The sequence below is a fragment of the Idiotropiscis lumnitzeri genome, chromosome 5 (assembly GCF_059441095.1).
Source record: "Idiotropiscis lumnitzeri isolate Australia: NSW breed Sydney's pygmy pipehorse chromosome 5, RoL_Ilum_1.0, whole genome shotgun sequence".
Taxonomy (NCBI): domain Eukaryota; kingdom Metazoa; phylum Chordata; class Actinopteri; order Syngnathiformes; family Syngnathidae; genus Idiotropiscis; species Idiotropiscis lumnitzeri.
The window spans coordinates 13,965,669-13,985,942 of record NC_142395.1 but is presented as its reverse complement, the minus strand read 5'-3'; the positions used below and the strand labels follow the sequence as shown (position 1 = coordinate 13,985,942).

General features: G+C 41.1%; 1 protein-coding gene and 1 long non-coding RNA gene across 2 annotated transcripts; one reads left to right on the top strand and one right to left on the bottom strand.

The window, feature by feature from the left end:
• Positions 1–4,461: 4,461 nt before the first annotated feature.
• LOC148337006 (uncharacterized) lies at positions 4,462–7,290 on the bottom strand. Its single transcript, XR_015843095.1, has 2 exons — positions 6,010–7,290; positions 4,462–5,163 (listed from the first exon to the last, which is right to left on the bottom strand). It is a non-coding gene; the product is annotated as an uncharacterized LOC148337006 (long non-coding RNA).
• A 183-nt stretch (positions 7,291–7,473) lies between these two features.
• Positions 7,474–10,436, top strand: irx5a (iroquois homeobox 5a). Its single transcript, XM_088296422.1, is given in 4 exon segments — positions 7,474–8,169; positions 8,603–9,035; positions 9,444–10,094; positions 10,097–10,436. Coding segments are annotated over 4 exon segments (1,419 nt in total). The 5' UTR covers positions 7,474–7,872; the 3' UTR covers positions 10,135–10,436.
• Positions 10,437–20,274: the final 9,838 nt, after the last annotated feature.

The following is a 20,274-nucleotide window of genomic DNA, read 5'->3' as shown; positions in this document are numbered from 1 at the left end:
AGCTCAGCTAATATTTAAACTATCATATTAATTTCTAAAGTATATGAAGAAAAAGAAAAATAACCATGGTCATTTCCATACAAGACATCAGCTACATTCTATTTAAGAATGTTGGCACCTACTTAACAAAAAATAATCATCATGCAATTGATACTTAATAAATTCTCACACTCATATTGTACTGAATACTGAGACCCTTTTCTGCAATATTTCGCCATAAGTTGCATTTATGCCATCCATATTTACTGATAGTGTGGTGGTAAAAAAAAGCCAAATGAAAAGTATTTATGGAGTTAATTCTTCAGTTGATAAGTGCCAAACTCATTGCCCATGTCCGGCCCACCGCGTTACTTTAACGTGGCCCGCTAAAGCATATCATGCGCGGTGACGGCTCAAAATTATAATAAAATTGTGAATTGTATTCACTTTTAACAATGTGAATAGATTGCAAGCATTGTTCCACTTTGGGATATGCAGTGTATTTGGAATTGTGGATATTTGGGTGGGACAGCAAATTGGAAAAAGGCACGAAAAGCAAGGGGAAATACCTTCAAATACCACGAAATATGCACCAGGTGTCTGGAATTTTCTGCTTTGGATGTCGGACAAAAACATTCTTCACTCTTTCGAGGAAGACTTGGCAACGTCTGAGATGAACATCTGCACCTTGTCCAAACACAACTCGCGTTATTTCGACATGTTTGACTTTTAAATATTCAATTACACCCGCAATTAGTCCTCTGAGGTGAGAGTTGATGGCAAAGACGTTGACATAAGGAGCATTGAAAGGTTAATAAATTAAAATAAAATCTGGGATAACGTTAGGCGGTAACCTTCAGTTTGAAGACAATCGCATTGGGGAACTCCCCCAAGTGCCGCGATATAAAAGCAAGACTTACATTTGGCTAATAAAACAGTGCCCCCCCCCTTGAGAGTTCATACTCACCTTTTTGCTTGTTTTTTTTTTTTGCTCTTTCTATTCGAATCCAAGATGCCACAAGATGGTAACCAAAGAATTATTTAGAAGGGATACATCTTTGTATGTTCGTGATGAACCAAGTTTAGCCAGGGTTGTTAGTGGTGGTTACGGAGAGTCTTCATCACATGTACACGCAGGCATCCAGACAATTGCTGTAATCTTTCAAGGAGATTCAAAAATGAAAATGTTATGTATATTCTTGCCGCCACATTTAACTGAGCAGCCAGGACAGAGACATTCATAAAGGATTGTCACAATAAGTTCAATTTCCGGTTCTATGGTTATCATCGCACTTTGAAGTATTACAAAAAGCATGTGAAGTTGTTGTGTTACATTTTTATTGAGCTGAAGTCTCGCGAAATTTATGACCTTTTTTGTGCAACACTGTAATGTTCGACAATTATTGTGTATCGTGCTATCAAAAATAAATGACTGAAAATAAAACGACTGCTTGAGCGAATCACACCAAATCGACATTGTTGTCACCAGTCATGAAAAACAAGTTAGCAGGATATCAGCGAGAAGATTTTGATTGGGAATTGTTTGGTAGAAAGTTTTTACGAGGGAGGGGGGTGTTCTATTAACACCACATTTGTCGTAAAAGTTGCTGACTTGGGAGAATGAAAAGTGTACCCATTTAAATTTCTAATGGTATTCTGAAACAGCTGTCAGCGAGCAAAAAAAAGGAAACGGACACGATATCAAAGAGCGCCCTAAACAAAATAAACAACAACAATGCAGCGGAATGCGAAAGAGAGAACATGACACCCCACCGCACCTCCTCCAAGCATGCTTTGATTACAACTGAACAGGTCTTGGTTTAAAACAATACAATGCAAATCAGAATTTAAACCAAATATTTGGCAAAAAAAAAAATGCAACTAATGCTGAAAAAAAATCTGTTTCATGTAGGTAAAGGGCTAACATTATACTTTTAAGTTATAATTAATTGTTTCAAAATTCCCCTATGCTGTCGTTGACTTATTCTATTCATGTTAACTGTTAAAATTATTTTAATGTTAAGAGTTAATCAACACATAATGATAGTATCAGTTTGATTATTTTATGTGGTCGGGTGTGAGCAGTAAGATCCATGAGACAAGACCACCCCCTGAAAACAAGCTGAGTTGAGCAAGGCTAAAAATACATGCTGTCGTTTTTGTTAGGACATTAGGGATCTGTTTTGAATTGTGAGAGCTGTGAAATTCTTTCCACCCTTGTATGACATCAGCGAAATAAACACATCACCTTTGTCGTTCTGCTTGTGCTTGTGACGCTTCAGCAGTTGTAACCAAGTCAAACCACTCACCAGATACGCCAACTTCCTCACTCGCCATTCTCCAAGCCTGTTCCTATGAGGCTCGGACCGGGCCACCATCGCGTGCTAGCTATCCCACAGACCGCAATGTTATTGTCCCACACTTTTTTATTTCACTACACTGTGTGCATCTGTTTGAGCTGCTGCGTGTGACATCCAAAGTACATTGTCGATGCAGTTTGGATTGTCAGTGACGTGACGCCGCGAAAGGGTCAAATTTGCAAACCGCGGCGTAATGTTGTGAAACACGCCATGAAGGACAAAGCGGAGAGTCCTAAAAGGACAAGAATGCAACGTGTGAAGGGTTTCCCAGTCTTGTTTTTGGTGACCGTATTGGAGGGGAGGAGGGGGTCTTCATGTCAGATGGCGGCGGCATATCGTTTACAAGCCCCCTCACATGTCCGCCCTTCACTTAAAGGAAGCTCGGCATTACAAGCCTATTAAAAGCTACTTTTAATTATGCCTTCCGAGCTCTCGTGGGAGGAACTTCCTTCTTATGGCATGTGTGCACTTAGGAGTGGCACCATTTTTTTTTTCTTCCGGTGGTCCAATTAAAGGCCATGTTGACAGATTAAGGCTACTTCTGGTTTAGTGCTCCAATAACACATTTAGCGAAGATGATGAGCACGGAGTGGAGAGGGGAAGGTGGGGGTCCGGAGTTGGGAGGACTAGAGAGAGAGGAAGAGTGGCTGAACCCTGAGGGATTAATGTGTTTACATTACCTGGGCTGTGATCTATCGCCAACCTCGTCAAATTTCATTACGCCTCACATATATATGCAGGCCGAGCGGCACGTTCCTCTTCTTTTGGATTGGATTATATTTGGTGCAAATATGTGCAGTGCTGCGGTTGTTAGCATCTCGCTAGTCCTTTTGATTTGATCAAATGTGTTGTTTTCCCTCCATTCATTTTTCTAGCCCGTTTGTCCTTATTTGGGCCACAGGTGAGCTGGAGGCCAAAACGAGGTCTACTCAATGTGGTACCTCATTTTAGTTATTTGTGGTGCTAAATTTAAAATGCGATGGAGAATTCCCAATAAATCTGCCCAACTTTTTTGCATGCACTGCAGTGTGAGTCTTTAGGTGCCGCTTTGTAATCATCATAATATAAAGGGTTTGTGTATGGTTGATAATTAGTTGAATGATTTGTGCAGGCTTAATAATGTGCTATTAACCGTGCATGCAACCTTAGGCTTGCCATATAGTGAACCCACAATTATTTGGTTATATAGTGAGAATGACTTGTACTTCTTCCACTTACAGTAAGTTCACGCTTCATATTTTGAAATGGTTGAAACGTAAGGCACAGACTAGTTAGCTATAATGTGTGGTGGATTTTAAACTTGCCAAATAGAGAGCCAACTCATTTAGAATTGGTTCATAGAGACCGATAATTTTCATAAGTTATTCAACTGGTCATGCTTTATATAGGTATGGTGGTTGTTTTGCAGTATCTCGTTATGCTTTAGTTGTAATCCTCTTTTTTTTTTTTACACAAGTATGACAGTTAAGACAAATGTGAGTAATTGCATGCAGTCTTGTTATACGGTGGTTAACTTCATTTTGCAAATGGGTGACAGCTGAGAGGAGGACTTCTACTTTGATGTTATTCGACTATAAGACTATTGTTCCATTTTGAAGTTTTTATCAAAGAATGCACAGACTAATAAGTTGCTAGGTCAGAACGTCAATAGTTATGGCCTGCGTGCCAGATAGTGACCCCACATTTATCCATTTGTAAATTCCACAGTACAAAACAAATGATACTTCATACAGTATACTTTAGCTTCATGTAACCACAGGATTAGAGGTAGACTAGAGAACTGCAGCGTGCAATCATAACTTGAATTTGCCAATTACCGCAGTGAGCCGAAACCTTTTGTTGCTAACTTATTTTAAGTGGACAAAAGGTTTATAATGTCATTAGTAATGTATTATAAAACTCACATCAATCCTTCATAAGGTGACAAATGCTGGTGGGATATTATGATTTGGTTATGCTGTAGTTTTATTTTTACATGAATCAAAAACGAATCAGTTGTTTAAAACTTTCCTTTAGCAGTTAGTAAAAATAAGATGCTGGGGACGGTATGAACGTTAAATGGATTGTTTGATTTCCACAATTATTATGAGCAAAAAAAAAAAAAAAAGATCTGAGATGTGTCCCTGTTTGAGTTTTCACTGTATTTTGTCTCTGTAGTGTACGCGTGGCATCATCAGTATGAATGCTGACTGCAAGGCCTTGGGAAAGCGCTCCCATTCACACTCAGGCTTCATTATAACCAATCAATATTCATTTAGTCAGCCCGCCTATTGACTCCCCTCCTGAAATAATATTACAGGTCATTTGTCACGTCACCGAGCAAGGACAATTAGATCCTTTATCCTCCCCCTAAAAAGTGGATATTGAGTAAGTCTGGATAACACCCAAGTGTAAATAAGTATTTTCTTCATAAAACACTATAGGCACGGAGCGGGAAAATCAATAGCTGCTTCCTGTGATCCATCTCGAGCGAATCAATCATGGTGTGTGCAGCAGGGCAAGCAGGAGGAGGACGGCGGTGGTCCGCAATCTTTGGCCGATCCCCCCTCATTTTGGAGCCGCTTCTCATAATGGGGTCATCATTTCATCACTTAGTGCATCCAGCAGTCTGCCATTCAGCCCCATGAGGGTGGGCGGTGCCGTTGGAGGAGCGTCATACATCTTCATCCAGGTCAGTCAAGGGAAAGCAGATCAGAAAAGAACTGTTTTTTTTTTTCATTGTAATTCACACTATAAGGGGAGTCAGACAGTGGCATATGCATGCTTTATTGATTCAAATGATGTGTTTTTCATGTGGATAGAAGGTGAGTTCCTCTTCATGCATCTGAATAAGTCAAAAAGAAAAAAAACAAAAACAAAGAGTAAGTACAGTAAAAGTGACAATACATGTGCAGCAAAACACCCAAAAATTATTTGTTTAGTTTTTTTTACTCGACGGGTTGATTATAAACCTACTTTTAATGAAAAGAAAAATTACCCCAAAAAATTATATATATATATATATATATATATATATATATTTGGTGTGTGTGTGTGGGGGGGTGTGCGCGTGTGTGTATAATGCTAAGATATATAATGCTGAAAATTTAAAAAAATTCTGGTATTTTTTTTTTTATGAGCTGCATCAAATACTCTGACAAAGGCCTTTTATGGTCCACGCGCCCTATGTTGCTCATCACTGGTCTTGCACGTGTGTTTAATCACTGAATAACAACCCTCCCTCCTTTTAACATTTCAATGGTCAAATATCTAGTAATAATAATAATAATATAAATAATAATCATAATAACAATAATAAAAATAACGATGCAAGGTAAAAAAAAAACAGTCACATCAATTTGGGTTATTTTGGATCCCCCAAAGCATTATTTTGGATCCAGGGTAGGGGGGACGTTTAAGGGGGGCTTGAGGGGGAACTGTTTTGAATTTCAATTGACTTCCAAGTGGCAAAAAGCCCTCAGCTAATACATCAAAGAAAAATTGGTGTCAACTAATCGGTTTAGGACAAAATCCCATGAATACTTGAAGCATTTTGTGCACCACTTTAAAAAAATCCACATTCATAATAGCCTCTGAATGGAATTTAAGAAAAAAAAGTTTTCAAGGGTGCGCAAAATAATGAATAAATACTGCCAAGAAGCACGCATTGAATATAAAAATACATACTCACCTGTGTGTGCAGTTGCCACAACGACTCCCAAGTGTAACGCAATAAGCATTTGTGCTCTAAAATGTAAGAATAAAGAAAAGGTTCCATTCCGATGAGTCTTGTGGTGGTGTCAGCATCTTGCTGCTGCCCCGCGATGTCATCTGATCATTAGGCACTCGACTCGCTTTTGTTTAGCCCTCCCCTGCTCCTCACTCCGCTTTTTCCCCTTCTTTTTGAAAAGGCTGCCTCCACTCCTCTCCGTTCCAGCGTCATCACTCTTTCTCTCTCTTTTTTTTGCGCTGTATTTTTTTTACCACGTGATTAGCAGTCGCGCGCACACACGCTTCTTAGCAGCGCCTACAGCGATCCCTTTCGGCTTAACGGGGACTTGAACTCGGCGGCAAAGAGGCAATCGACACACGCAGAGAAAACACACTGCTTTATGATAATAAAACTACACGACAGATCATGCCGTTTTAAAAAAAACATATTTCTTCCACCATTTGTATATGCTAAATCAAGTAAACATGATTAATGCACCACTAATGTATTATAATAAATAAGATCACATTATAATGCACTATATTGAATGAGGAATGCGTGGCTAATCTAACAGAAAAAAAGTTTAAAAATAAGTTAACGTGAAAATAATAAGCAATAGATACATTAATAAAGTATTTACAATAATAATTCATTTATAACACTCCAAAAAAATGAAATATGTGGCACACATTAAACTGACTAGGAAAACAAATGTACATTTAAAAATTACGTGTGGAAAAATAAAAACAATGTGCTTTATACACATATAATTAAATGAAAGGGGTGGAATAAAATGAAACCTATAACCAATGTGCGCAATATTTTTAATGCAATGCACTTCTCTCACAGATCCTGACACACACCTCAGCAATTACAGGCACACGCTCACACTCACCAAAAAAACACACACTTTTACTTTGAATGCTTACAGGCAAAGCTGCCGCGCACCAATTAAACAGAATGTTTAAAAAAATACACCTGATGAGTTAGACGAAAACGCCCCCATTGCAGATTCGCACTTTGTTGTTTTTCTCCGCGAAAAAAACGCAAAGAACGTACCAAAATAAATAAGATAAAGAGGAGCAGTGGATCGAAAAAAAATTAAAGTATGAAACAAAATAAATCCTGGTTGTGTCTCTATCTTGAAAGCAGTGGGGTGGGGTGTGCAGGAAAAAAAACATACAAGGTGGGGAAAAGAAAAAGAAAGTTGACAAGACTGGCGTGATGTCGCCATCCGAAATGAGCCCTTGCATTGTTCCACTTGGGGAGGGAACGTGTGAAGACCAATAAATATATATATAAGTGCATGAGAGAAATGAAAGAATCTTAGTTAACGCGAGAGATGCGGGCGAGAGAGGGGAGAGAGAGATAGAGAGAGGGGGGGGGGAGAGAGATAGAGCGCTTTGAGCGAGCGCTCCCTCCACTTTGCAGTGGCTACACCCCTCAAGAGAAGGAGGGAAGAGGAGGACGGGGAGGAGGAGCGTGCTGCGCAGCGAAGTAGGCTCCTCAATTTCCAACTTAGCATCTTGGCATACGCGACTAGATTTTCCCATGCAGGGCAGGCGAAGCCCCCCTAAAAAGTCTGCTTGACGGCCGAAAGCAAAATAGCCACGCGGGCACCATAAGAGAGGAGCTGCCGCAACTTTCACCCCCACCTCCTCCCAAAAAGAGAGACAACAACTGGAGAAAGAGAGGAAGGTTTTTTGGGGGGGAGGAGGAGGCAGCAGGTCTCCACACACGACTGTCTCTATGCGCCCATGAGAGGCTGAGGCGCAAGCAAGGAGGGGGGAGAAAAAAAAAGCTCTAAAGTGGAGGGGAGACAGTGTTAAACTTGCCGCAGCTATGGCGTACCCTCAGGGCTACTTGTACCAGCCGTCCGCCTCCTTGGCCCTCTACTCGTGCCCGGCAGCTTACGGCACCAGCGTCATCTCGGGACCCAGGACGGAGGAGCTCGGCCGCTCGTCGTCAGGCTCCGCGTTCGCACCCTACGCCGGATCCACCACCGCCTCCACCGCGGCCGCCGCCGCCGCTGCAGCCGCGGCCGCCTTTAGCGGCGCCTCGCCGGGGTACAACTCGCACCACTTGCCGTATGGCGCGGACGCGGCGGCGGCTGCGGCGGCCACTTTTACCTCGTACGTGGTGAGTACACGAGAGTAAAATACTTGACAAAAAATGTTGGAATTTTAGATCGATCAGGAAGTATTCTTATAGAATAGACGTCATTTAAAAGTGTTTTTTTTTAGTTTATCTAACGATTTTTGATGAGCAAAAAGGGGGCATGCATTAATTTGCATTATTATATTCTATATTTTTATTATATTTTTTCGCACCAGAAAAAAATGAGTTGCCTTTTTTTTTGTGCTTTTTTTAGCTCTCATTCAGCATGCAGGCCTGCTTACAACAAACGTTGACACTATTTAGTTATTGAAAAGACCATATTTGCACATTTATTTATTTATTTGTTTATGTATTTATTTATTTTTAAATAAAACAAATAATGTCGAAGAATTATTAGAATTTCCACTCTTACGCATCATGAGACTGCATGAATATTTCGCATTGTGCCATTCAGAGTTCTCCCTACGACCACTCGACGGGCATGGCCGGCTCCATCGGGTATCACCCGTACGCGGCGCCCCTTGGCTCGTACCCGTACGGCGACCCGGCCTACCGCAAGAACGCCACGCGCGACGCCACCGCTACGCTCAAGGCCTGGCTCAACGAGCACCGCAAAAACCCGTACCCGACTAAGGGCGAGAAGATCATGCTGGCCATCATCACCAAGATGACCCTGACCCAAGTCTCCACCTGGTTCGCCAACGCCCGCCGGAGGCTCAAGAAAGAGAACAAGATGACGTGGACGCCGCGCAACCGCAGCGAGGACGAGGAGGAGGACGAGAACATCGATCTGGAGAAGAACGACGACGACGACGTGACCCCTAATAATAATAACAACTTCAAACCCACGGGAGACAAGACTCAAGAATCATCGGATACTGAAGCAGGTCGGTGGGAGAGGGAGAAAGTGGGCAGAGAGGGAGGAAAAAAAACATCAATTTTTCATCGCAGTCGTTTCTACTCAGGGTGCAAAATTGATTGCTGGTTAATGGCGGTGTATTATTTATAATGGGACAATCGCTTTAAATAATAATCACCTTGAACTGCCCTCGTTTGACTTGCCAGTGGATGAAACTGCTGCTCGTGCAAAGTGTTTAGCACGCCATTTATCTCTAAATGCGTAATGTGAAGTGTGGATTGGCCTCATTAAAAGCAAAAAATATGATTATATGTATTTATATATATGGTCATACATTCGTTAGTAATAATGAAGAGTCGTTTTTTCATATTGTTTGGATTTAAAATTTCAATAATTATTCATGCATTTAAACATGTTCTTTGCATGCAATTTGCAGATGCCAAAGCACTGCACCCCGTGGACGTGGGTTGCGATCGCTTCAAGGAGGATCCCCTGCACCCTAAGGACGCAGACCCCCTGCTGAGCGACTCCGAGTCCAAAGAACCGGAGGACACGCCGGAGCGGACTACGGACTTGTTGTTGGATTCTTCTTCTTCTTCATCAGCCTGCGGCGGCAAACCCACTACGTCGTCCCCACGCGCGACGCCGGGGGCCCCTTCGTCGGACCTGGGCCACGCGCCCACTTCCGTCATCCACTCGCCCCCTTCGGCACCCAAGCCCAAACTGTGGTCCCTTGCGGAGATCGCCACCTCGTCGGACCGCTGCAAAAGCAGCGGGGACACGCAGCATGTCCAGCGGGGCGAGCAGCAGCCTTGCTCGGTCGTCGTGGGCCCCGCGTCGGGCTCGCCTTCCCGCTCGTCCCCCGGCGTGCTTTCCCGGCCCCTTTATTACGCGTCGCCCTTCTACCCGGGCTACACGAACTACCACGGGGCCACTTTCGGACACCTCCACGGCTCCGGCCCCAGCAGCACCCCCTCCTCCACGGCGCACTTCAATGGATTAAACCAGACTGTGTTAAGTAGAGCCGAGGCTTTGGTGAGGGAGAGCCACAGAGTGAGGGGCCAAACGCAGGTAGAGCTTTGTAAAGACCCCCTTACGAACTGAAGAAAGGTATGTCAAACATTTAACAGTTCCGACAAAAAAGGGACATCTTTTTAATTTATTTGCATAAAACAAAAACGACAACAACAAAACAATCCAACATCTGAACATTATATTCTACCCCATTCATTGAAGAAGAAAAAAATGTTTAGTTTCTCAACGAGTGTAAAGCAGAATGGTCTTAAGGCTGCAGCCGAAGTGATTTGTATTAAACATGTATATTTAATGTAGCAATTTTTTTTGTATTTAAGAAAATGGACGACACGTTATCTTTGAAGTAAATTATGGAGAGAAGAAAAGCTATATAAATATATTTGTGCAGCGGTTATTTTGTGGGTGGAAATGTGTTTCTATAAAACAAAAATAGCAATAATAAAAAAAGAGAGGGGGCAGTGTGTAACCTGGCGCACGCGTGGAATTCTATTACACTCGAAGAAAAAAATAATTTAAAGATAAAAATAACACTGCAAGAATGCAGTTTGGCCAGTGTAGATGTTTTTAAATGACACCGAGAGAATGTCATTCATTCTTATTAAAAGTTTCCTTAATAATAAGCCGTTGAAAGCCAATTACCTGGTTTGTTTTACGCGGTGCAATCAGGTGGCGGACCGAGGTAATGAGCTCGATTTTATGCCGAATTTAGACCTCATTACCATTGCAAAGAGGGACCTCTTAAAAATAAGAGAGAGAGAGACAGAGAGAGAGAGAAAGAGGGAGAGGGAGAGAGAGAGAGAGCGTGAATTCACCGCATAGCGGCTCCATTAATGCAAGGCGAGGGACACACTCGCTATTTTTAATGGCTGTTTGGACACACACACGCACGCACGCACGCACACGCACACACGCACACACACTCGAGTGAGAGGAAAAGTCGGTGGGTAGGTGCTTGTTTGTCACGCGTGTCGTGGAAAACTCTTCCAACTTCCGCAGGTAGGTGTCACACTTGCTCCTGATTTCACAACGGGAGGCCTCACTGGTTCTGGTTCTGTTGGTGTTGCTTATGCTGCTTATACATCCGGGTCACGCAGAGTTGTATCATCATAATAATGATGATAATAAATATTTTGGCTACTTTGACGGGAGGATTTAAAATATAGTCTAGCATAGTATGATAAAATGCAATAAGAATAATGACAACTCTGTCAAGATCATTTAAATAATTCTGCGTATTAATAGTAATAATGATGACTAACTGAGTGGTAACAAATAACTATCAAAAACATTTGTTGCAAAATAAATATGTTTTAGTTTTCATAATATTTTTTTTCGCTAGAAAACGTGCAGGCTATCACTGCCAGCCTTTGAGGTGCGTCAAGGGGAAAAAAGACTAAGAAAAAGCAAAACACGGTGACACGAGAAATGTGTGGAGTTTATCTCGCAGATGCTCACTGAACTGAAGTCTCACGAGATTTCTTGAAGCATAAGCATAATAGGTATACTCAAGCATGTTTGAATAAAGGTTCAATGATGATTAAATGGATTATGACGACATTAAGAAGATAATTATACATATAAGTTTACATGTGCTTTCTTTCCCCCAAAAATATGAAATATCAAATTCTAAAAAGTAAAATAATACCTGACTTGTTTTTAATTCTTATTTTGTGGCTGCAAAAAAAATGTGCAGGCCTCCGCTGCAAGGGGAGCGCGCCCGTAATTAATGTCATAATGTCAGTAAATATTTAAATCATCATCATTCTAAAAAATATATCATATTGAAATACCCCCGCCATCCCTCGGGCCTCTCACGTCTCACAGATTGGCAGAAACATATCAATCCGTAATGACGTGTGTATTCTTCTGCCGATTCCCAGGGGGCTCAACTGCTCGACGTCACGTGTTCTAATTTATTATCATTATTATTATGATTGTGATTACCGTTTTTTTATTACTATGAAGGTCAATAACTGCTTTTGCTGCTGTTGTTGTTTTTTTTCAGTGACAAAACGTATCCCGCTGTGCTTTATTTATCTCCACACCCTCTGAGGTGCAAATCACATGACGAGAGGGTGGATGGAGACAGCCTGTCATTTACGCGTCAAAATGGGTTGGCGAGCACGTGTGTGTGTTCAGGTTATAAGACTCCGAAAGTGTCATAGAAGGAGGGGATTCAAATCTCCTCCCAAAATATGCATTATTCTTATTATTATTATTATTATTATTATTATTAGTCAGTGAAAAATGTCACCTTTTGTGCAGATTTATTGCTGAGTGAACACAAGTTGCCTCACTTAATAGTGTAAAATAACTTAATTGAAAAGAAAACTTAAAACATGTATTTCATCTGTACAATCTAGTACAAATCAAGCAAGTATGGTCAGTTTCTAAATGAAAGTGGAGGTTAAAAACAATTTTTATTACTGAAATACAAAATATTCTCTTTGAAATGAGTGAACCTGTCCAAAATGACGATAATATTTCATATGCTCATATTATTATTAACCCTTTCATATATAAAATTTAAAAAAAAGACCTTGGAGAATGAATGCACTACAAGACAGGACTTTTTTTTGGACATTTGAATACTTTTAAATAGTCGTGGCCAAAGGTTAACCTGCCTACTTCTCAGTCTGGGTTCGATTCTCGCCTGCAGTTTGCATGCAATTGCTTGCGTGGGTTTTCTTCCACATTCCACAAACATGCACAGTGGGTTCACGGAAGACTTTTCAATTTCTCATCTGTGTGAACGTGTGTGTGCTTGTTTGCATGTGCCTTGTGATTAATGGCCGATCAGACCCGGGTGTACCCCGCTTCTCTCACCAAAAAGTCAGCTCACCTGTGACCTGAATGAGGACAAACTGTTCTTTATTTCTTTTTCTTTTCATTCCATCTGTTTCATTGCCATTCTCTCATGATCGAATGTGAGGCCATTTAGGCTGAAGCTGAAATCACAAAACGTGCTTCCTTGCCCAATAAGCCAAACATGGAACTTATTGACGGGACAAAAGACAACAGAACAGCCAAAAGCAAGCATGCACACCGGGGTGAAATGCAGGCTATGATGACACGACGGATTACTCATTGACACAAGCATTGCCAAATGAGGAATGAAATAGCGTCGGAATGGCTGCCTTTCGGACTGGAAGCCTTCAGTTGTCAGGATATTTCATGTCCAGCAATTCAAGCGCCCCTCTTTCGTTTCTATGCAGTGTAACGGTTCTTTAGAGTCATGGACAAGGTGGATTGAGGACACAGAATTGCGGTCTGTTGAGTTTTGTGGTATGAGCACTTGTCCTCATTAGGGAACACAGGTGAGCTGGGGACAAAAGACGGGCTACCCCCTGGACTGGTCATCGAGCAATCACAAAGCACGTATGCACAAAAAAATGGTACATTGAAATGACAACATTTTATTTCATTAAGTGGCTGCATAAAATGAAATCATCTGTATCAGGGTACATATGTCTATGCTGCATAAAAAATGTATTTGGGGCCAATTGATTTTCTTCCATACAGCCACTTATAAAATTCAGTAAATTCAACAATTTTTTTCAGTCCAAGCAGTTTTAAAAAAGGCACATTTTTGTAAATGCTCCAAATGGGACTGTGAGCCAGATTTAGCTCACCCCCAATTTGAAACAATTTCACTGCTAATATCAATAACTTAGCTTCTGTTATATGCACCCGCACACACATAAAGAAGGAGAAAAAAATAAACATGTCAAGGTAAAGTGCGGCCATGTTAAGTATGATTTCTAAAAGCCTCTCGGACACACTGTAAAGCCACCGCAGATAAGGTGGCGGCAGGGGACAGAGTGATTTAGCACTTTTTATGTCTTTTGCCGTTTTCTCTCGCGCCGGCTCACTCGCTTCACCGACTGTTTTTCTTATTTCTGCCGAGAGAGATCCTCTGGGGAGAGATTACACGTGTAATTTTCTGCAGCGAGATGTTTTAAGTGACCTCCCCCTACATAAATAAAACATTTGTATGAGGAGCAAGAGGGAGAAGAAGGAGGTGTGGGGGGGGGCAAAATATTAAGTGAGAGTGATGAACTATGAAGTTCTTTAGGAGGCCAAAGGGGCAATTGAGGTTGCAAAAACTGACAGTTTCAGTCGCAGCGCTAAGTAATAGAAGCTGCTTTTTTGGCAACGCGGCTTATTAACTTCACTCGTAAAGTAGGCACAATAGTTTACATATATCATGATCTTCCCCTGACCAACTTACTGCTCAAGAGCCTGTCCTCGGTGGTCATGTTCCAAGGGTCTGTGCCCTGCCCTGAAGGAGGACGAGGAGCAGCAGGAGCAGCAGGAGGAGGAAGAAGCCGATGCCAAAACCCGCAGGTATGCACACAAGTGGTCAACCTCTGATTTCTTGGCATTGGGATCATCGTTGCTAAGGAGCCATTTGAATCCCCCTTTTCATCCTTTTTGCTTACAAATTAATAGTTGTTAACTTAATAAATGCTAGACAAATTCAAATGATGCTGAAATGTAACATATCTGTAATACAATGTAAGCGCCCAAGACGGGCAATCTAATGAAGCCAGCATCGGCCATTCCACTCCTTTTAGCAACATAAACAGAAAGGGTATAGACAGACAATATAACAATATTTTCTTTAACTTAATAATAAAAAGACTATTATCGCAGAGTCACTTAGTTGTGAAACTCTTCTTCATTTATTATGAATGGCAGTATTATACTGCCCCCGAGTGGGCAAGGCACATCAGAAGGACTACAAAGTTATTTCGCATTAAAGCAGTAAAATCATGATGCACAAACTGTTTAGGTTTTTCATTTTGAATTTAATTATGTTATTAGTGTGTTTGTGAATGATGTACATTTGTAAAGTGACCACCTTGTGTGCCATGTTTGTGACACACACACACGCACACATGCACACACACACACGTCAAGCTGTACCAGCCGAGTAAAAAAAAAAAATGGATCTTTCACGTCTTTAGCTGTCAATGGTACTAAATGAGTTAAAGAGAATAATAATAATAATGCATTCAATGATTTTCTACAAAGATGCAGAGGGATGATTTCACACTTTTTATGAATTAAATACAATGACATCCACGTCATCTGCTGACCTCAGGGTCATCCATCAAATCCACCAAAATTGCATTAAACCACATGCGTCACAACTTAGACCAGCTTCTTACGAGTCTTATGTGTCGTCTTTCTTTCAGCTAATTGTCAGGTGCATCAAGGGCGGGCATTAGAAAACACCCTCGGTCCACCAAAATGCCCAGAAATATGCGGGGCCTGCCAAATTCCCAAACATTGTTATTTAGACTTGCCAGGGCACGGAAATGAAGACGTGGCAGTTTTTACACAGTCTATGAAAATAAAATAACAACATAATGGGTATTTTTTTTTATTTGTGTCAGCAATATTGTAATGAACAGCCAGGACAGAGGCTTCAATTTCTAATTCTAGAGATTTCTATTTACTATTATTGTTTCTTGAGCAATACTGTGAGCAGCCAGGACCTTCAGCACATGTTTCCAATGATGAGTAGTAGTTCTTGTTGTACAGTTGTCACCATGTTTCAGGTGCACCACAAAAAAATAGCCAAAGTCGATGCTCACTGAGCTGAAGTCTCACTGGAATTTTGTGATTTTTGTATTTTTTTTTGTTCACATTTAATACTGGGCAGATACCAGTTTCTGATTTTATGGTTGTCATCCAACTTTTTTCTTTGCTATTACGTGAATGCTCTTGGGTCGATGGCATCACAAAAAAACCAAACCTTTTCGCCAGCCACACGGATGCACATACCTTACGTCACTACCGCTTTGTGGCAGTTAGTTAAATTTGTTGTTTTATTGTCAACATTACCTTTTTCATCTGGTCATCTGGTATCATCCCTTACGCGTACACTTTTTTAACTGATATTGCAAAAAAAACAAAAAAACAAAGAGAAAGTTTTTTAGGACCTGACACAGTCGTCACAAATACATCAACTTATTGCACTTATCATCACACTGACAAGTTTTTTTGTTTTTTCAAAGCCAAGAAAATGATACGCAAATATAGTGTAAATTGTGATCTATTCTTAAACATGTTTACTTTTTTTTTTTTTTTTACATCCTTAGTTTTATTGTACTGAGTAGCCAGGACAGAGTTGCACATAGCACTTTGGTTGCCACGGCTACCGTACGTGGCAGTTAGTTCCGTTTCCCGTAATATACGCTTATGACGTGAAACCTTTTGTAAGCTCACTTAAACAAAGGCTTATTGATTTTCTTGCTTGATGTTGTGATTCATTTTTACCAGATGTTTACTTTCGCCATTTTGTATTGAGCAGCCAAGACAGATGTGCGACACAACACAAATGAATTACGTTCTTCAACTCCAGTGTAGGGATGACATCCTTGCAACTTACTTTGATGGTAATTCCTTTCCCTATTGCCCATTTTGTGCAGAAAAAAACTCCAACATTTGTGTTTGAATATGCACTTTGACCGAGAAAAATGGCATAAAGATGCTTTTTATGGATCTTTCACTTGTGAGAAGGAATAAGAAGACAAATATAGCTCTTGATGTGTTTTGCTACTCAGCGCAAAATCTGTTATTATGGATACATTTTGTGAGGAAAACATTAACGAGGCCATTCAAACGAGACCCCCTAAAGATGACAATATTAACGCCGCTGATGGAGATTGATGAAGTGTTTTCTTTCAGCCCCCTTCAGAGAGGGTCCGGTGAGCGAGGGATGTTTATTTACATTTGCCCTTTTCAAATGATCCCTTTCTTCGCAACATCTGCTCGACATTAGCACACAGATATGAGTCCTAATGACCGCTGTAATAAAGCCTGACACGCACAGCAACGCACACAGACTGTGTGTTACCGTACCATAACACACCCAGTTCGCCTGGGACATTGCGCGCTTCTCCCGTAGCCACGTCGTACACAACAATGGACCTTCTCTATGTGCTTGGTGCAACCTGATTGATGCAAATGGCCACTTTTGTAATTGGACCAGCTCCCAAGACGGAGGTAAATGGGGCAACACCTTTTTTTTTTTTTAAACTATCCTCTTTCAAAGTTATTTTGAGCCGTATGTGTGCTTGTGTGTGCGTGTGTGTGTTAATGAAGTGGTGTTGAGAATTTAGAGCCCTTTGCAGGAGAGCTCCAGGCCAGCCCCTCACTTCCACACAATGAAGGGAGGGAGGGATGCAGGGAGGCATCAAGGGGCCCCGTAAGTGGAATGGCGTCCCAATGGCAATTTGGTAACGTGCTGTCATGCGATGTCACTCAAAAATCATCAAATGGACGGCGGTTTCTGATAGAAAAATAACATTTTCAAATAGCAGGGGCGAAATTGCATGCCCACTCCCTCTACCAGATTGTGCGCACTGTTAGCAACAGGCATCAAAGAGATGGAACTGGAAGTGTTGGTGGAAGAGATCAACTATAGAAATGAAATCTATCATTCTGATTTGTCTCTGCCAGCAACCACATAAAAGACATGTTTTGTTTGCTTTATTAAGTATATGGCAAATGGATGTACAGGCTTGTGCCCATCCTGTGTAACACGCAAGACCAGCACAAAATATCAGAACTCAAATGACCCAGATGCGGCGAAATGCAGATTTGAATGGAGGTTTGCCATAGGTGATATGGCATGACTCCTTCTTGTTACTGGTGCCAAGGAGGCCCTTAGGTCAGGTGTGGGCAAACTACGGTTCGGGGGCCACATGTGGCCCATCAAACGTTTTAATCCGGCCCGCCGAACTTGAAAAAAATTAAAAGAATAAACCTTGTTAATATTTGATTTTGTAAATACTCTGGTTTTTCAAAGACATATATTTCATTATAATGTTTTTTGTTCACTTTCATTTAAAATTAAATGTATTTTTTTTTCTCTGATGAGGTGAGGTAACCAAAACACTCCATCTGCTCCAAATTTTAGAACCCATTGTGGCCCGCCGATCAAAAAGTTTGCCCACCCCGGTCTTAGATCAGTCGGAATTTCCCCCAAAAAATCCTTGGTTGTGGTCCATTTTTGTTTCTACCATTTCAATAATGTTTGTTTTCTCCAGCTTTGCTCCATCTGCACATCGTCGTCATGTTACGCACAGCAGTGCCATTTGCACATGACATATTTACTTTAAAAAATACACTTGCAGAGCAGTAGAAATGTTACCTAAAAATCACCTGTATAGTTAATAAAGACTTAATGATGGCAACAGTTGCACTCTGGGAACGATTTTCATAAATTATATTACGTCCTGTGGGAATGCACATTGAAAAAATTGGATGGAAAACTGGATTGTAGTGATTCGACAATAAAACATGGCCAAATTGAAATGAGATGTATTAACGCATATGCCTTTCATGTTAGTGTCCCAGAAGATTCTGAAAGAAAATTGTAGTGGTGGCTCAACCATCTTTGAAAACAGTGGCTTTGAGCCAGTGGGAGTGTGTTGGCGTGCCGCACCCCGATTAACGGTGTGCTTTACAGCCAATAGGTAATCTCACCAGAGCGAGGCTTCAAATAGAAAAAGACCACCCCTCACGGGCAAGCCCTCAACCCTTCCCTGAGGAGTCTTCCCATCCAACACAGCGAGGAGCCTTGGAGGAGGCTCAAGTCGGATCGGGCCGAGTCATCTCTTGACCTCCTTTTTTTAATAAAAGGAGTCGTTTCTGGTCTGATGGCTGATTTTGTTGGTCTTGCCTGGAAAGGCCATCTGGATGGTAGGATGCGATCGCTGCAGTAGGGAAGTGTCACCTGCCAGCTCGACTCCTCCTCCTGAAGATACAACGGATCTTTGGTCGAGAGGACGAAGGATGAAGACCACACAGAAGGGCTTCAAATCCACAACCTCAGAACTGTTCGGCAGACGTGCCGACGACCGGTCCGCCATGTTACATTCATATTTAATATGACATTAAGCATAATACAGTGGAAGAGCAAAATTTAAAGTAGTGTTCAAAAGTATATGGTCACATGGTTTAGCTGCTTTGTTCGATAAAAACAACAATTGAGGCATTAATTCCACATGAAAACTCATTAATTAAGCAGTCACCAGGTGTCACCCACTTTTTCCTTTTCCTGTCATCCATCTGTATTTTGAAATTATTTGCATTTTTCATTATTTTCATTTTTATACGAAATCATTTTTATACTTTTATGACAGTAAGTGATGTTAACATGTTACGTATGGCCCATACACTAATGTTGTGTCATTCTTGAACAAAAAACAAATCTTTTCAGTGAACGTAAGTGAATGGATAACTTCCTCAAGTGATATGATCTTTTCTTACTACATTTTAGCGCAGAAACGCGCATTTCGTCAATCATCGCAAATGAGCCCGTGTCAGACGAAGGAGGGATTTTACTGAAAATACTGCCACGCTATTGGTGTTTACAGAATCAGCGAGGTAGTTTCTTGTTTGTGAACTATTGAGTGAGTGAATGTTCTGCCATTTTCGTTCAGGAACGATTTGGTGAGTGAACGTAATGTAATTTCCCGTTCGCCAACGATTCAATGAGAGAGCATGCTGTACTGCCATTCTCGTTCATACATGACAGCTTCAACGTTTTTTTTTTTAATAATGACAATAACATTTCAAATGCACAAATTCCCAATTTTTTTTTTTTAAACACTCCATGCCATGCCCAGGGGAAGGGTGGCTCAGGAGGCGTAAACGATTGAGAGAACTATTTTTTTGAACGATTCTTTTTGATGAACTGATTCTAATGAATGAGTTCACTTAAAAGAAGTTCCGTGCCCATCACAAACTTAACATCACAACATGTAACATTTATGATATGCTCAAAAGCCTTCAATACACTACAACAAATAAATAATAACGATTAATATCAGCAAAATTACCTTAAAAAAGTTTAAAACTCACTACACCGACTATTAAGGAAAGACTGTTTGATTGACAGAGCCTCACTAGGTGCTGCTATTTTGGTTATCGTAGAGTGACACATGGTGGTATTAGTAAACTTAATCATGTCCTGGCACCAAATAAAGGAAGGATTTCAAATGGCAACGCACCCGGTGATTAAGTGAGGCCCGGCATCTATGACATCAGAGCCCTCTAATAATGAAATTGTGCTCCAAATGGCCACTATTGGCTATAGCTCAAGTCAAACATGAGCTTATTTTATTTTGAGCTTTATACTCGGGCCTCCTTTGTGGTACGGCGAAGAAGAATCCACAATAAATCGGTGAAAGAGACTCAACTCTAGTAAAAAC